We start from the raw sequence: 18143 nt of genomic DNA on the forward strand, positions 1-18143 counted from the left end.
GTCTCAAAAGATTCGTCTTGCAGCGTACATCAAAACTATACAATTAGTTTTTTTTATTTAACTATATTTAGTACTTTATGCATGAGTTATTTGTTATATTTAATGTTTCGATGTGATAGGAGATGTGATGGATGTGATGGAAAGTTCGAAAATTTTGTGGGAACACAGCCGTGGTGAAGTCGGCGCCGTTCTGGGCTGACAATGCATTCGCGTCACGGCGCCAGACAGACATGCCATATCATATCATCGGAATTCAGTGCGGAACTTGATCGTTCAGCTTGGCTAGGTATGGGAAAGGGGAAATCAAAATGCGCCCTGCGACCGCACCAGGGGGAAAAAAATTACGTTTCGTCCACCGTTAAAGACTTAAAAAGTTCCAACAGGCTATTCAGGTGAAACAGTTTTCAGCAGGGGAGAAGGGTAATATACTGCAGCAGTTTGGAACTGGTCCCATGCAAGTTCAGACTATCGTGTCGAACACATGGTGCCATGTAGTGGCCCCTTTTGCGTACTGGCAGGGCAAGATTTTAACCATAGTGGATTCGGCCATTGCTTCTGGTGTGTACCTCTTTCCACAAACACTTGTGTGATACAAGCTAGTACAAATGAATGTTTCAACGTCATACAATTATTTCTTGCCTTTTGGGCTTTTAAAGACCTTTCGTTGGGCAACGAGCACACTCATCGATCTTGCCCATCGATAAATCAGCTATACAATTGAGTGCTACACCAAGATAATTTGACCCCAAATGGACAACTTTCTAGAGATACAAGGTAAAACTACCTTTGACATAGGCTACAAATGTGCAATGTGCATTCCTAAAACAAAAATCATGCTGCGGCAGATCTCTCATTGTCAGGGCCTTCTATATTCAAGGCTTCCAATAACTTCGGCCAGGATTCAGGTATTCCACCAGGTAAATTGAACTCCAAGAGTTTCCCTCGTGCTCTGTAGAATTCCTCCACTGGTTCAGTCTGCAAAGATTCACAGCTCACTTGGTAAGGATATGATGGCATGGCAGCAAACATGCTACAGTCAAACATTGAAGCACTCGGAGCTTATAACAATCCAAGGAAGAATTATTTGTGCGAGCCAAAGGGTGCTTAGCCTAGCGGTTAAGACACTCGAGCGGCACTCCACAGGTCCTGAGTTCGAATCCCCGTGGGAGCGAATTTCAGGCTGTGGTTAAAAAAATCCTCTCGCCGGTCCCGTGTGCCAAAGCACTGGTTAAGAGCCGGCCAAGGTCGGCCTGAGGACCGTGTATGGCCCAGGCAATTCCCAGGGGTTACGGTTCCCAGTGTCAAGGCGGGGGCTGGGGTTCGGGGATTTTCTCGGTCGGGGAAGCCGAGGCTTCTTCTTAGCTTAATACCGGTGGGGCGGTCTTTCCCCACCCGGCCGAGTTTTTTTAGAATTATTTGTGCGATTTTGTGCCGGCTCCTCACTGAATCTGAAACAGTTCACAAAACATCTAAATGCCAAATCAGCTCCATGGCTGTAAATTCACCTTATGGGTAACAACAATGTTAGAGCTGAATGCATGTTCCATGATTCACATGTTCTTAGGTATCCATTTTTTAAACAAAAGAAAAGAATATGGCTATCTATGACAAACAATCATTTTCCACACCCACACCAGCACAAATGGAGCACTCAGATTGCATAAATGGTATAAAATACTGAGCAAGATACAACTATGAAAAAGCAATCTCAGGCTAGTTGAACATACCAAATCGTGGTACACCCGTAATCGCTCCTTTACCACCTCTTCAGTGTCATCTGGTCTAGTAATTAGCTTTGATTCACACTGTGGAGGAGGGAGCAGCGGAGGCATGTACATTCGAGGTCCACCATTCTCACCCTCAATATCAATGGAGGCCACATTGAAGTTTCCTCCACACTGGCTGCACATTCTTCTACCAAGGCATTTTGCAAGCAGGGCTTCCTCTCGGAGCTTGAGATTGATCACCAAATCAATATCTGTGACTCCTTCAAGTATTTCCTAACAAAGCACATGATATAAATAATATCAGGAACTAGCGTTCTACACCAGTGCCTAAGCCTCACTCAACACAAGTTCATGTATATTGATTAAGTTAGAAATCTAAGGCTACAGTACATTGCTGAATGCTACAGAGGAAAAATATTTGGCTAACCAACTTGTGCTAGGTTAATGAAATTTGGCTAGTCAGCTTTGAGACTACTGTCAAGTTAAATGGAAATTACTCAACTGAGGATATTACAAAGGTGCCAATATACTGAAATACTTTAACTAAGACCGCCTCTATGACCAAGCTGTACACTATTGGTCCTGAAAAGCACATAAAACATGCTTCTACCCTGGCTCGGATACGGCAAAATCTCCAAAGAAAAAGCTACTGAAAAATGCTTCGTGATAAGAGGCAAGTATGTGTTTTTGCATACTTACGGTCAGGTCAAATAACTAGCTCACCGCTTGTCTTATGGTCCGAGGAAAGCCATCAAGGATGAATCCCAATTCACCCTTTTCTTCTCCCTCTTCCAGACGTCTTGACAGAAGATTTATGATGATCTCATCAGACACCAGTTTCCCATGATTGACAATCTCAGCAAGCTGGAAAAGAAGCACACAAACAACACAATCAAGAAAATGGAACTAAAAGGAAGATGACAAAAGAGGGGAGGCGCAAAAAAAGGTTCTTATGGTTATGGTCTATGTAGAATTGAATTCAACATGGTTATAATGGCCTAAGTATGACTAAGCTTAAGGTTAAACCATTAGCTTCAGCTTTACACTTAATTTGTAGTGAAACAACAAACAACTTGCGGAAGCACTTATAGACTTTACAAGCCTCTGAGGGGTTATGAAGTATTTCTATCCCGAGATTGTACTATATGATGAGTCGACTAATTTCGTTGTTTTCTATAAGCAAAGCAATTCATCATGAAAGAAAAAACAGTCTGCAGCTTCGTGAGCTGTAGTGCTTCCAATTTAACTAGCGTTGCATATCGACAAGGTAATTATGCAGAACTAGTTTCTGTGGTGGCTAGATTGTTAACGTTTGCAGAGGATGATAAGAATGGCACAGCAATGATCTATGCACGCGCCACATGATTGTTTGGAGCTTAGTAGCGAGTTAGCACTTGATGCACCGGATCCATCTACCTAAACTAATCTCAGTACCTGGTAACCTAACCCCTGCAATCTATCCATGAGGCTGTCTTACCTGCTTGGAGAAGGGACCGGGAGCCGCGAGCGCGTCGCGAACCAGGTCGCCGGTGGCGATGTGCGGGACGTCAAGCAGCTGCGAGAGGCGGCTGGCGTAGGTGCCTTTCCCCACCCCGGGGCACCCCAGGAACACCCACTGCACGCGCCTCCCGTCCTCCCGATCCCGCCCCTTGCGCCCGGTCGCCGCCGCCGGCGCTCGAACCCCAGCCGCAGGCGCCTCCTTCGGCAGCGCCGCCGCCGAAGCGGCCGCCAGGGTCCGCCGGGACGCGGCAGAGCAGGCCCGGATCGCGCGCGAGATCCCCGCCATCTCGCCGGCTCGGGGGACAATGAGAGATATTTCTCGACTTTTTTCTCTGGTCGGCCTCGTGGCTTCCGTGTTCGAGTTCGACACGCAGGAGAGAGAAGAGGGGGGGGGGGGGGGGGGGGTCTGGTGCAAGGACGCGGGCTTTGAGTCAATGACGAGTGGGCCATGGTGGTGGGGCCCGCAGATTTGAGCGTTAGTGGCACGTGCTGGATTGAAATCGCCGTGGTCGTTTCAGGAAAGGGATCGACGCGGAATCTTGTGGTCGATTGTCAAGCTCAGCTGGGATCCCGGGATTTCTGGGAAACCAGGCCACGCACTCGTATTCTAGAAATCTTCAAGCAGCCCAGAAGCATCCAAGGACTGTCTCGATCAATTTAAAAGGAAAGTCTCATCGAGATGTCACGGGCGTGAGATAAATATAATGCAAAGACTAACTACAGTGGTGGCTTTCATCAATACTTGAATCAATAGAGAGAGAGTCTGGGCACGGATGCAACCATTGCAACACCGATGCAAAAATCTAGAATAAAAGGTATCGAGGCACGTGGGTGCACCGAGGCTAGTAATGGTGGTCTGGGTGGCGAATTAGTCTGAAAAATCGGCCATTTCGAGTTTTATGGCATCGGCCCAGGTGGCATGGGTGCAGATTGTTTCAGCATCAGGGCCACTGTGGGTTAATGTTTTCAGTTTTCACACATCTATTAGAAAGTTTTTTATGTGGTATATGTGCTTGAAGAAAAAAAAAAACACGCCCGGGGTGAATGGACCCACTGTCTGGGCGCGAAAAAACTCCTGAATCCTTTCCCACGAGCAAAGATTCGTCCAGCTGGAATTCAAATTCACGACCTCGTGGGAAGTGATGCTACTCAGCCTACACTAGCCAATGGGCCGCCCGGCCGTTCGGATATGTGTTTGAAGGAAATATGATGTTTGAATTATCTGTAATGCCCTTACAAATTACTACGCTCAACATTCGCCAACGCGATGCCCTGTTAACTTTGAACGATTGTTTATCAGAAACAACCCATCGCGTCACCAGACATGTCTCAAATTTTTTTATTATACCATTATAAGAGTTCAGTCAGTGTTCGACCGCTGTAGATCAGCACTTGATCTCCACTTATTTACTATCAAGACAGTAACGAGTTTACGATACACATATTACGACATAATAATAGGAGTCGCGACGACTGGGAAAGTTCATGGCTTCTTTATCCCATTCGGCTTGTTTGCTTTCGATTTATTCTATTCTATCCTGTTCTTCTCACATAACACTGTCGAAGCAGCTGAAATTAAGATCAAACGGCCACGCAGCTGCCCCAAGCTCAGGTCCTGCAAATCTGCAGGGGAGCCACAACTCCGGCCACCTCCTCCCAAGCCGCGACCTGGACGAGGTCTGGGACGCCCTTCTGCGTCAGGAGGCGCTTCCTACATTCTTCGGCGGCGGCGAGGCCCGACGAGTACGCGCCGTGCACGGACCCCGAGTGCTCGGCGCTGGCCGCCTCACCGGCGAAGTACAGGTTCTCCACGGGGGCGGAGAACCTCGCGCACACGTCGGCCGGCTTCCCGACCAGGTCGCACGAATAGGACCCCAGAGAGTTCGGGTCAGAGCCCCAGCGTGACACCAAGTACTGCGTCTGCAATAGCAAATCCAGTGCGTCAGTCACACGAACAAAAACATTCAAGCAGATCGGCATGTGCAGCGACAGCTTACAGGTTCAGTAGCATCTGGAAGCATCTTCTTCAGGTGAGAAACGACCAGATCGACAGCTTCCTTGTCCAACAGTTTCTCCACTTCCTGGGCGAACCTTCCAGCAGCCATGTACACGAGGACCGGATTGCCAGTGGCCTTGTGGAGGTTCAGGAAGTATCCACAAGCTTTAGGAGTCGGTCCAACCATTCCCAGCACCTCAACGTTGGGCCAGAAGACTCTGTCGAAGTGCATGGCGATCTTGTTCTCGATGCCAACACCGAGGTCCGCGATCGCGGAGCTCTTCCATGGGGGCAGTTCAGGCTCGAACTTGATTATGTTTGCCTTGAGCACACCGAGCGGCACAGTGATTATGCAAGAGTCAGCAAAATAATTCGTGCCGTCTTCAGTAGTGACCTTAACTCCATTGTATTGCCGGGAAATTTTGGTGACCCTGGAGATCATCATTCAAGTACAGTGAGCAACTTTATTTGTCATTGGATGCAGTAAAAATGGAATGACCAATGGAGTAAAAATGGAACTGGGGTCATTCCTTTCAGACATACAGAATGAAGATTCAGATGCTTATTCAATGCAATTATATTTTTGCTAGTGTTCTATTTACCAACCACAATAACCATGGCAAGAGTACACTCCAACAATTTAAGATCCGTGAGAAAACAAACCTTTGATTAAGCCTGATGTCAAGACCTCGAGCAAGAGCCTCAATAACAGGATAATACCCATTTACCATTAGCCCATGACCACCAGTAAGAACACGCTCCTGCAGATCGAAAATGAAAGGAAAGGTTAGTCAGACTTAACCTGTTGGACCTAACCTGCCCTAAGTTTTATCCTACAGAGCTTAGATTTCTACACAATACTGCAGTCAGCTAAATGGTTGAGTTTCACTTCACTCGAGGGCATGGCACTAACCTGATCCCAGTTTTTGAGAGATATTTCATCTGCATCTGCAGCAAACCATGCCTCGAGCCGGCAGACACACCATTTCAGGACCTGGTCATCTAGCCCTTCCAGCCTACCAAAGTGGCAACTATGTCAGTCAAGTACTAGCCAAAGAGAAGATTTCGTGATTTATATATATTCAATTTCAACATGGTACAATGACACAGTGATAGAAGAAAAATTACTTTAGATGGGGGTGCCTCTCAAACACAATAGAAATTGCCTGTAGAAGGGGCATGTCATGTTCCTGCTCATCACGCACTTTCACCGTCTGTAATGCAGTACAGCAGAGAGTGAGCTAAAAATGCTCTTAAAAGAAGCACCAAAAGCACTCTACATATGAATGAGTTCACTCTGTACCTCTTCAAGAATTCTTTCAAATGTTTCTCCAACTTTATCAACTGTATCCTTCGGGACCTGATTGCCATCCTTATCAAAGAGAGCATAGCTGCAGAGGAAACAATGAACACATTGAGATGCATGAACATGATCAAGATGACAGCGGAAAATGAATTTGAGTATATCAGATAATAGGTACCTTTCTAAATCATGATCATACAGAACAGAGTTGTCATCGCTGGTGCGATATAACCTGAGCCCGAGATAGCCGATCAATGGTGCCAGTGAATTCTCATTGCACACACCGTGCAGCCTGAATTTGACAAAGACCAACGAAAAGGTAAGTAATAGCTTACACTAGGGAAATCTTCAGTGGTCGTGCTGAGCAATTCAAGTTAAGGCAAGGCAACTAACCATGAGGCTCCCATATCAATTGGGCATCCAAATGAGTAATCGGTATGAACACGTCCACCAATACGATCTCTGGACTCCAGAACAGTCACCTGATCATGCAGAATCGGAATCGGTAACATGAACACTCACCAGATATGAGCATCACTGACTCACTGTAGATGAAAGTAGATACATCACTCCTCAGTTACCTTAAATGATGAATTGGAGAGAGCACGAGCAGCTGCCACGCCCGAGATGCCACCGCCGATCACGATGACTGATGGAGGCGATGTGCACCGCCTTTCAATGGTTGGGAGCAAAAGGCCTGAATTTTCCAGAAAAAAAAATAATCAGCGAAGGGAATCAGAGATGATACAAAATATCTACGAGCTTCTACAACTCTCTGCATATCAACAATATACTACGACATTCTGAACACTACGTCGTCTGAATAATATACAACAACATACTATGGTCTACAGTACAAAACAAACAAAATCATAAAAATCTTGGAGATCGAGAAATATCTAACATTGAAAGAAAAAAAAAGGGTGCTTGAGAAATATTTTAGTACCTCCAGTTTTGAGGCCATTGGGATCCATAACCACCGCTGCCACTGCCGCTGAGGAAGAAAAGGAGGAGGAGAAGGAGGAACAAGCAACAGAAGGTCCCTCCGTCCCCGTACTCGCAACCGCGAGGGCGAGCGCAGTTTACAAGAGATTACTACTACAATTACTACTACTTAAATTGGAATTACTAATACTACGTATGGGAATCGAGAGGAAGAAGACGAAGACGAGGAGGCCGTCCTGGCGGCGGGCGGCGTCGGAGCAGCGGCGGTGCGCAAAACAGCTCATACCCCTATCTGGCTCCAAACCGGCAAAATCTCGTGCCCCGCACACACCACGATCTCCCTCTCGATCGATCGGAGGCAGGAGGAGTCGGGGAACCGATCCGATGGAGAGAAGAGAGGAGAAGAAATTTTTGTTCTTCTCTGGCCGGTAGCTTTGATCTGGATGGCGTGCGTGTGGTGTGGCTTTATACGGGATGGAGTTTTGCGGCAACGCTTTTCCGGACCCGGTTGGCTTTGGTTTGGTTTGCCGGTAGAGGCGGGGAGGGAGGGGAGGCGGCCTTAAATAGACGTGGGGGTGGGCGGAGGAGAGCAAGTCGGCGACGACACGGCGCTGGCGCGCTGCTTCTGCGTAGCCGCGTGGGACGGTCTCCCGGGTCGGCAAGGGAGGCGGCGGGTATTTCGCCCACGCATTTCAGTTTTTTTTTCACATTTTAGACGGGATGTTCAACTCGGAGAGGAGAGAAGGGCTCTGCCACCACCATCCTCATCGAGTGTCAAACGGTCGTGCCATGCCAACTGGTCTGCAGCTAGCTGCAACTGTACATGCTTAGTTTACCTTAGTTTTGCAGGAGCATACCCCCATGTTGGTGCAACATCCTTTGCAGCTTGCACAGCTAGTTTGTCGGCAGAGGATTAGAGGACCATAAAGCTTCTCTTTCCCAATTTTTAAATATAATTTCAGTCGTAGCATGATTTCAGCAGATTCAACCCATATTCCCAGATGATTCAGCAACCAACAACCTCCACATAAACCTACTATACAATCACTAATTCATCAATAAAATTCAGAACGAGATCAGTGTCGAGCAGAATACTGCTGTCGTTGATGAACCACAGCAACATCCATAAATTCCAACAGCAAGGTCTTGCATTATTTTGAACTTACATCAAACAACAAGCTGCGATAACACAACAGTTTGGAATGTTACACATTCGGCGAAGCAGCTACATTGTTAAGTGTTCATCCCCTCTGCTGCTTCAGGATAATACAAGTAAATAGATAACACCCTTCTCTTACAGCCTGGATATCTGGAAGGGGACCATGACTTCAGTCATCTCCTCCCTCATAACAATCTTCCCGACCTGGAACAGGTCAGAGATGCCTAGCTGCGTCGAGAGACGCCTTCGGCAGTCATCTGCAGCAACAATGCCTGAAGAATAAGCTCCATGCACCGACCCAGAGTGGTCGATGCAGGCGGCCTCCCCAGCAAAAAACAGGTTGCCCACCGGAGCACAGAATCTTTCATACAAGTCAGATGGTTTCCCTACTAGGTCGCACGAGTAGGAACCGAGTGAGTTTGGGTCACTGCCCCACCGTGAAACCAGATACTGAACCTGTAGAAGAGAGGCACGGGTGTTAGTATTTATAAAACCATCGTGCAGTTAAAAAGTTTCAGCGTCTTCACTGCTGGTTTACCGGTTCAGTTGCCTCTGGTAGCATTTTCCTGAGCTGGGACATAACAAAGTTTACAGATTCCTCATCTGATAGCTTCTCGATTTCGTATGCAAATCTTCCAGCTACCATGCATACCAGAACTGGATTTCCTGTGGCTTTGTGAAGGTTGAGAAAGTAGCCACAGGCATTAGATGTTGGGGCAACCCTACCTAGTACTTCTACATTGGGCCAAAATACAGTGTTGAACTTGAGAGCTATCTTGTTCTCAATGCCAACGCCAAGATCCGCAATTGCTGAAAGTTTCTCATTTGGTAGCTCAGGTTCAAACTTGATAATATTTGCCTTAAGTACCCCGAGAGGGACAGTTATTATGGCAGCATCTGCAACAAAACTTGCCCCATCTTCCACACAAACAATAACCTTATTATACCACTGTATGATCTTTGTGACCCTGAGCAACACACACAAAAAGGAGATAATAAGCCAATTATTTGGGGGCTCAATTTGACAATCAGAGTGTCACATAGTTCTTCTGCACACCTGTGGTTGAGGTGAATATCAAGATCTCGAGCGAGAGCTTTGATAACAGGATCATAGCCATTCACCATAAGACCATGGCCACCAGTAAGCACATGTTCCTGCAAATTTGCAAAGCTCAGCATGGTTGTCATGCAATTGTCTTCTTGTATGCAGTGCTGATCGGGAAAATATGATTAAAGAATAAAGCATATTCTTTATTGACATGTGAATATTTCAAAGTTCTGCATTGCATACCTGATCCCAGTTCTTCAGAGATATATTATCCGTGTCTGTGGCAAACCATGCCTCCAGTCTACATATACACCACTGCAGCACTTCATATTCTAGGCCCTCCAGCCTGCGAATGTAATTGCACGACATCAAAAACCTTGACTCACTACTGTAACACATTTAGGTGAATGATAACTCCCACTTACTTCAGATGTGGATTCCTGTCAAACACTATTACCATAGCTTGAATAAGAGCCATGTCGTTTGCATGTTCATCTCTTACTTTGACTGTCTGAGATATTAACAAGAAGTGAGCTTATTATAGACTCATAGTTCCAAAAGAAAGCATTGGGCAGATAATATCTAAGGCCCAAGGATTGCAGTACCTCCTTAAGAATTTTCTCAAATGTTTCCCCAACTTTGGTAACTATCTCCTGGGGAACTTGCTGACCATTTTTATCAAATAGGGCATAACTGAAAACATAAAACAGAAATGTAGGTGAAGTTTTCGCGCCAACTTAGAAAGACCGAAGTTCACTATGGATATGTATACCTCTCTAAATCATGGTCATACAACACAGAGTTATCACCACTTGTGCGATACAATCTAAGCCCAAGCATCCTAATCAATGGCGCCAAAGAATTCTCATTGCATACACCGTGCAACCTGAATGACAAGATATAAGCATAAAGTCACACTGCACCTAACTCAAACCAAGGTGGATGAAATCAACTAAATATTAGCTCTGAGATGCAACTAACCAAGATGCACCCATGTCAATTGGACATCCAAAAGAATAGTCAGTGTGCACACGGCCACCAAGTCGGTCCCTCGACTCTAAAAGTGTGACCTGTAATTATCTAACTTTGTGTAAGTACCAAAGAGCGTGACATTCTTCTGGACTGTAAACTAGAAATTTACCTTAAATGAAGCATTCGACAAAGCACGAGCAGCTGCAATGCCTGAAATCCCTCCCCCTATTACAATTACAGAAGGGGGAGACGAGTTTTGCCCATCAATGTGCTTGAAAAAACCTGATGGCAAACATGAAAGGTATCCATTGCATGAGAACCATCAATTTTATAGAAACTTCACATATTAAAGCCAATAAGGCATTAAAAATTAACTAGTATCACCTGAATAAGCACATAGCAAAAGCTCCATTCAGGGCAATTATTATCTCTATTGTTTTCATCGGTCAATTAATGATTAAATCATGAGCTGGAAAAGTTCGGGGCTGTCTTAGCACCCAGTGGCTAGCTGAAGGTGATTGCCTAGTTTGGCTGTATTACATGCAGTGGCTGGCTGTCTTGTCTTCTGGGGTCAGGATAATCTTAGGAATATACCTCATGAGTTATTCTTTTATGGTTGATTTGTGACGAAAAGTGTGATTTTGGACTCAGATAAAAAAAAAGAGTTGTCTGAAGAACAATACGATGCGTATCAACTAGGATGACCTGATGGTGATGATATTCTGTTCCTTACCAAAAAAACAAACAAAAAAAAACAGAGATGGTATTCTGCAAGAGTGCAAACAAGAACAAGGAAGAAAGTTGACATGGGATGCTTCTCCTCAATATCTCTTCATCAGGGAGCAAAGAAACCCATTTATTTTATTTGACAGCTTAGTGGCCTCTAGTTTGGAACCTACTCCTACATCCCTTTCACTTGCCAATTTCCGAGTCATCCCTAAGATAATCTCTGTTTTCCTCCTAGAGGTTCCAGACATAACTTTTCGGTATGCACCCTACAATGATTCAGGCGCGGCCACCACAATGACTTGAATTGGGTGATCAATCATTTTTTTTAAGGACGGGTGATCAATCAAATTAGAAAGCCCCTTTTGCAACATTATCACGTTCCCCGGCATGAAAGAGGCCCCACCAATATTAAAAGAAATCAAATCACAGTTTCGTCCCTTAATCATCATTTTACTTTTACCCTTTTATCATTGGAAACCTTTTAGCATTGGAGAAGACACCACCAAGCAGTCATACAGTCCACAAGGATTGGGACGTCAGTGCATGACAGAGACGCATGGCGTAACTCAATCCGGCTATTACTACTGGGATTTCTTACTCCGCAATGCCACCGCAAACAAATTCAGATTAAGCAGCAGATTTCAATCGTTGCCGGTCGTCAAACTCTAATATAGACTCCTAATGTGTCGCCAAATCAAATCGAAGCGTTTCATCATCAGAAGTAAAAAGAAAAAAAATAATAAAAACAGGGGAAGGGAAGAGTGATTTGATCTCGCAAGCACCTCCGGCGGCGAAGCCATTCGGTGGCTGGTCCATGGTGTGAGGCGACGAGACGAAGCTGACCCGATCCGAGCTGCGCATGGACGGAGGAGGCTCGAATCGGGGAGATGAGAGCGTGGTGTGCGCGGAGCGAGCGGGATCGATGCGGGCCGACCGACCGATCGGGGCCGGCGGCGGCGGCTAACAATTCGAGGCGCTTAGCGCTTGGGCGCGGCCGCCACGTATAGGAAGCGAGAGGTAGAAGACGAAGATGAGGAGGCCGTCCATGAATCCGCAGGGGACGCTGGTGGTCGGCGCCGCATGGGTAACCACCCTTCTCATACCCAAACCAGCTCGCCGCCGGCGAGGCCCCCCGCCGCCGCCGACGTCCCCAAACCGGCGCTCGCCGCCCTCAGAGCCACGCCGCCTGCCCCGCCGCGAGCCGAGCGGTGGAGAGAGAGGAGGGAGGTGACGCCTGGTAGCTAGGTGCTCGGTCTCGGTTGGCTGCCTGTCACGGCTCTCGGTGGAGATGCGGTGGTGGTGCCGGTGCGGGGGTGGCGCGGTGGAGGCGTGGCTTTTATAGCCTCGGCTCGGGGTCGTGGATTATCTATCTATCGCATGGCATTTGCGTTTCTTGGAGGCTACTGCCCTCCTCCTCGTGGCACCATGCCCGATCGTGCTTAATTTGTTGGATCTGAAGCAGTGAAGCGGAGGATAGACTCGACTGCGCCGATCCCTCCAAATTTGTCATCAGAAACACGCCCGGCCTTTTGCTTGTTCAGTCTGAATCGTCGGATAGATGGACTCTCTCTTATCGATCTGCACGACGAAGATCATTTATATCACTCCAACGCCGTCATCGTCAACACACGTATCAGCAGCAGCAGCAGCAGTCGTTGTGTTGTGTGCACGTGAATATAATGAGCCGTCAAAACTGAGCAGCGTGTCTAGCTCGGCCAATCCATGTGATTCTACCTCGATTGGCATCAACTCCAGTGCTGATGTGTCCCCGGCTTGTTGCCACGTCTCCACCAGGGAAAACTGAGCGTTGAATCTCAAAGGACGTGGGCCAACGAACTGGAGCCGGTTGGAAAAACCTTCTTTGCATCGGTAACGAACGGTAAGTAGTTCGGCCCGGCCCCCAGAGTCTTTGCCGGGAGCGACGGGTGGATGGATGGGGATGGCCCCCCAATGCAAATTGCCAAGAGACCCGGAGCAAGAGGATCGCTCGCTCGGGCACGCATCACGCATGGACCGCAGCGGCATGCGCAAGCGCAAGTAACGGCACGTACGGAGCAGACAGCACTGCAGGTGGGCCATCTCTGGTCTCTCTAGGTCGCAACGCAAAGGGTATATTCCGACGAGCTGTTCCTGGCAAAGTGCATGGGCTGGTGGTATATTCCATTCCATAAAGACAAGTCGTCCCTTTTGCTACGATGTGAAGTGATGAACTCACTGTGTACCTCAACATCCAACTGCCATGTTTAATTCTTCACAACTTGGACGCTTAAAGATCTGCAATGGGCCATCTGTCTGGAAACACCTTGTCGAAAACCATAATTAAGCGCGCCATTAATTACCAAAAACAATTAGCAATGATTAAAGATCAACCGCGACCACGCTCACAAAAAGATCTCTGAATCTATGATGATCTTGACGCTTTGATTGATGGATGTCGATGCCCCGATATGTATGTTGAGGAGGACGCCTGCATGCATCAATGGAGAAAAGTGCAAAGCCCAGGCCCCAAAGGCACGGAATTATTGGATTTGTTTGGCCCGCGGAATCATCTTTTTTTTCTTTTGCTACTGTGGCATACTACTGTATACTTACAGGGTGCCCTTTCTACATGGATCATGCTGCCTGCCCATCTAGCAGACTTTTTTTTGAAAAAAAAAAACATCTAGCGGACATAGCGAGAACGAACGATAGCATGATGAAAGCATGCCAGAATCCTAGGAAGGAAAAAAAATGGCTCGCAAAAGGAAATGAGGATATTGAAATTTTAAAGTTAAATACTTGGATTAGACAAACAAGACATAGCGAGAACTGAAAGCTTGACTGTAACTTCAGACGTCGTTGTGCAGCTTTCAGTTTTTTGAATTCTGAAGAAGCCTGAGTTCTGCTCGTCAGCTCGTATCAAAGATGGTCAGTCTCACTTTCTTCAGAAATATAGACGCACAAGATGCAAAGCACGCGTATTGAGTCGGAAACTCAGATGCATGCGGATGGATCGGAGACGTTCAGCGACAAGGAATCTGACGGGTATGCAAGAGATGAGATAGTCGTCCTGTCTGTTAGACTGTACTAGACTTGTGTGCTGCCTAGGAGTACGTCCATGGAAATATCATCTGGATCCGTTGGCCAACAGCGCACTTTTTTAAAATTTAAATGGCGATGAGATTGAGATCCGGACAGATGTTAGGCCATGTTGGACCAACGACGACGGAGGCGCAATGATAAAGGGGAGGGGGGAAGAAGCTGTATCGGTTGTCCGTTGCTTGAGGCCTCTCCTCTCGCGTCTCGCCGCCGCCAGGATTCCCTCCCGCCTCGTCGCCAATCAAGCCGCAAAATATCGCTGCACGTGGGGCCCACAGGCGGTCCCACCACGGACTTGAGCGTTCAGACGGCCACGCCCGGCTGTCCCACGTTCAGTGATCACGGCGTCCATGGCAGGTTCAAGTCCCCCGGGCCGGGATGATTGATGAGCAGAATCACCAACTGCTGTCAATTCGGTCAAGAATTGATGTTTTCCAGGGGAAACGGATGGTTCATTTCTCTAAAGAAAACTGATGGTTCAGATTGAACGTTTCTGTTCTCTGTTGAGCAAACCAGGCTAAAGAGTTCAGGTCTCCAGGATACTGCATGCCATCGGGTTCCCAATATGCATGTTCCTTGGAGATCTGCAAAACTTTTCACTTCAGAGATTTGCTTTTTTTTTCAGAGAATCGCGGTGTATGTGTTCTGCTGGTTAGATTCATCGTACGGGTGGAATCCTTTTCGGGTCTGCAAAAGTTGCCAGTGGCTGTCCCATCCAGGCCTCGGCTTTTCTGAATGAAAAAGCCCCGGTAATTCTCATGGATTTCACTTTTCTCAAGGGCGAAAAGGATGCAACCGGTTTTTTGTGATCTAAAGCCGGACAGCACAGCGCGCGATGCGAATATTCATCAGGCCCAGTTGTTGGCGAATTGTCAGCTGAGGCTGATAGCACCTTTCTCTTTCCTTTTGCATTTCTTTTCCCTTTTCATTTTGAGGATTTGGATTTCTTTCCTTCGCCTTGTTCATGCTGAGGAGGATGAGATGACGAGGATTGTGAGCGTCCATCTAACTTTTCTGTAACATCCCGGGGTGAAAAATTCAAAAACCGAAATCTCCGGGTTCAAAAACCGGCACATCCGGTTTTACTCTGCTTCGGTGGGCAGAGCACGAATCGCCGGCGAACCTCGTTCCACGCGTCGGCGATCCTCGTTCCGCGCATGCGTCCTTATCCATCCGCTCGCCCTCTCCTCGTCCTTCTAGACCCGCCCCTTTGCCCAAACCTTAGCTCCTTCCCCGTTCCCCATTGCCATCGCCGTCTGAGCTCCGCCCTCGCCATCGATTCGTCGTCACCGGTGAGCCGTGGCTCGATTCCTCGCTTGGGGAGCATCTCCTCCCTCTCCTCGACCCGTTCCCCTCCTCATCCGGCCCTCTCTCTCGTCGTGCAGGGCCCTCGCCGAGCGCCGCTGCCCGCCTCCGCTCCTCTCCGTCGCACCGCCGCCTCGTCGCCGTTCCTCGCCGTCTGCCACGGGGTGAGCTTCGCCTTGCTATGGAACACCCCGTGCGTGCCTCCTTCGGCCCGCTCCGGCCCTGCTTTGCCGCCGAAACACGGCCGTGCCGCCGCTGCGCCATGGTCGCCGCGTCGAAGTCGAGTCGCGGACGGTCCGGCAACCGGAACTTCCGGTTTTGGCCTGGCAAGTGCCTAAAACCGGAACTTCCGGTTTTGTCAGGCCGGAACCTCCGATTTTGTCAGATATCCAAAACGTTATTCCATGTACATCATTTCGCGCATATCATTTCATGCATTTTATTTATGCATCGCATTCATGCATTATAGTGACCGAATCGTCGGAGAACGAACCCGTGGAGCCCACCGAGTCCGTTGAGCCCGAGCCTGGAGTCCCGTTCGCGGTCGAGCCCGAAGCTAGCCGAGGCAAGCAGCTAAGCATAATTCCTTACACCTATTTAATCTGAGTTAGTTACTTATCTCACCGGGTAATGTTGGGTTCTATAGTATATATATTGCATTCTTGTACCTATCTGCGTGCATTATCCTTCCTTGATTTGTCATCCTTGTTCTTGGCACTAGTTAGTTAGACATTTACTTAACCTGACTAGATGCTTAGCCATGCTTAAAGTACTTCTTTTGCTCGCTAGACAGGAATAATTTGGAGGATCACACTTACCTGATTATCTTTGATCGCACTTGAGCAACTGGGGCAAGTGGAATGTAGTAGCGAGGTTCGAGCGGAAAGGTAGGGCCTAGAGAATGAAGTCACATAGGCATAGTCCGCTTGGACCGATTAAGGACCGAGTGGATGACGTCGATTTTGAACACCTTTCCCTGCTACCACATATCCAATATAATGTTACGGATGAGCCAATTACCTTCTTTGACTTGATCATTGGGGCCCGGTCCCAGATACGTGGCCAAGGGCTATGCAGGGAGGCTTAGTGTGTCCCCGGGTGGAACTATGTGTAGGAAAGTTTAGAGATGTTCCCGGTGGAACTAAGTCTCCACGCGCAAGCTGGGCGTACCCTCAACGGTTTACTCATGTTGGGAACGATTGACGCGAGTACCCCCTTATCCAACTTTGGGCGGTTGGGTGAGTCGCATGGTCCTTGCGTCGTGTGGGTAAAGTAGTACACCCTTGCAAGATTTTAATCAATTCGAATTGCCGCACTCTCGGTTATGAGCAAGCTCTTTATCCCATGAACTCCTCGTAGAATTTCGTTTATGTTGGGAATGGTTCATGTTACAGCTATGATCAGTTATATATTATGTTACTCTCTTAATTAACTAAAATTGTTTGGGGGTTGGGCAAGATTAATTAAGTTTGCTAGGTGATAGTCTAGACAGTTCATGCTTATGCAATAATTACTTAACCCTAAAGTAGACCTGGGCATGGGCTGCCCGACCCGACGGACCCGACCCAACCCGCCCGAAAATAGCACGACCCGACCCGACCCGAAGAGTTTGATGGGCGGGCTCGGGTCAAAATTTTTGACCCGGTATGACTGACGGGCCGGGCACGGGCTAAAAATTTTGACCCGAAACCCGAAGGAACCCGACATTTTACATAGGCCCGGCCCGACCCGACCCGAACCCGACCCGACCCGACTGGCTGTCGGGTCGGGTGCGGGCTCAATTTTACGGCCCGGCCACCGGGTCGGGTCGGGCACGGGCCGCTAGAAAAAACACCGGGCTTTTTTTGGCCCGACCCGAACCCGACCCGGCCCGGAGGATGCCCAGGTCTACCCTAAAGCCTTTACTCGAGTCTTTGCATGATCCTTGTTTATTTAATCGCGTTAAGTCTTGCGAGTACCTTTGTACTCTGGGTGCTTCTAACCCTAGATGCAGGTGATCCGGAAGTGGTGTTCGGCCACTTCTACCCCGCCGATTCAGGCGCGGGGGAGGAGTAGGTCGATGAGGCTGGGATGATGTCCTTGAGCAAGACATCATCATCGTAGTATGTTTTTATCGTAATCGAACTTCGTGAGAGCATGTAAATATAATAATCTTTAAGTTTCTAAATAATATGGCTTTCGTGAGCCCAAGGCTTGTAATAGAGATTAGTTTGAACCTTCCTATGTTGAACTTGTAATTTTAAGTGTGTAAAATTATTCTTTGTGGATCATTGGCAATGTACTTGCTTGTGTAACGGTGCGCGTGCTTAATCCTGGGTATGTGGCAAACACGTACCGGGACTACCGGGTTTGCTCTCGTTCTAGGTGAATTGTGTTGATTA

General features: G+C 47.7%; 3 protein-coding genes across 4 annotated transcripts; all 3 read right to left on the bottom strand.

Moving 5' to 3' along the window:
• Positions 1-539: 539 nt before the first annotated feature.
• LOC120642824 (probable adenylate kinase 6, chloroplastic) lies at positions 540-3579 on the bottom strand. Its single transcript, XM_039919430.1, has 4 exons — positions 3205-3579; positions 2451-2591; positions 1728-2000; positions 540-975 (listed from the first exon to the last, which is right to left on the bottom strand). Exons 1-4 carry the CDS (start codon positions 3511-3513, stop codon positions 832-834), a joined length of 867 nt encoding a protein of 288 aa, XP_039775364.1. The 5' UTR covers positions 3514-3579; the 3' UTR covers positions 540-831.
• Positions 3580-4552: 973 nt separating this feature from the next.
• Positions 4553-8013, bottom strand: LOC120642828 (polyamine oxidase 4). Its single transcript, XM_039919432.1, has 10 exons — positions 7473-8013; positions 7108-7223; positions 6920-7008; positions 6705-6818; positions 6527-6614; positions 6352-6437; positions 6137-6239; positions 5887-5984; positions 5225-5654; positions 4553-5147 (listed from the first exon to the last, which is right to left on the bottom strand). Exons 1-10 carry the CDS (start codon positions 7498-7500, stop codon positions 4836-4838), a joined length of 1464 nt encoding a protein of 487 aa, XP_039775366.1. The 5' UTR covers positions 7501-8013; the 3' UTR covers positions 4553-4835.
• Positions 8014-8574: 561 nt separating this feature from the next.
• LOC120642829 (polyamine oxidase 5-like) lies at positions 8575-12683 on the bottom strand. 2 transcript variants are annotated; one of them, XM_039919433.1, is made up of 10 exons: positions 12162-12683; positions 10820-10932; positions 10660-10748; positions 10451-10564; positions 10284-10371; positions 10104-10189; positions 9922-10024; positions 9688-9785; positions 9169-9598; positions 8575-9086 (listed from the first exon to the last, which is right to left on the bottom strand). In XM_039919433.1, the coding sequence occupies exons 1-10, from the start codon at positions 12238-12240 to the stop codon at positions 8766-8768; spliced, it is 1521 nt and encodes a 506-aa protein (XP_039775367.1). In that variant the 5' UTR covers positions 12241-12683; the 3' UTR covers positions 8575-8765. The 2 variants fall into 2 exon arrangements, with proteins under 2 accessions (XP_039775367.1, XP_039775368.1); XM_039919434.1 differs by lacking the exon at positions 12162-12683 and adding an exon at positions 11035-11077.
• Between the last annotated feature and the right edge of the window lie 5460 nt (positions 12684-18143).

This window comes from Panicum virgatum, chromosome 7K (assembly GCF_016808335.1).
Source record: "Panicum virgatum strain AP13 chromosome 7K, P.virgatum_v5, whole genome shotgun sequence".
NCBI classification, from domain to species: Eukaryota; Viridiplantae; Streptophyta; class Magnoliopsida; order Poales; family Poaceae; genus Panicum; species Panicum virgatum.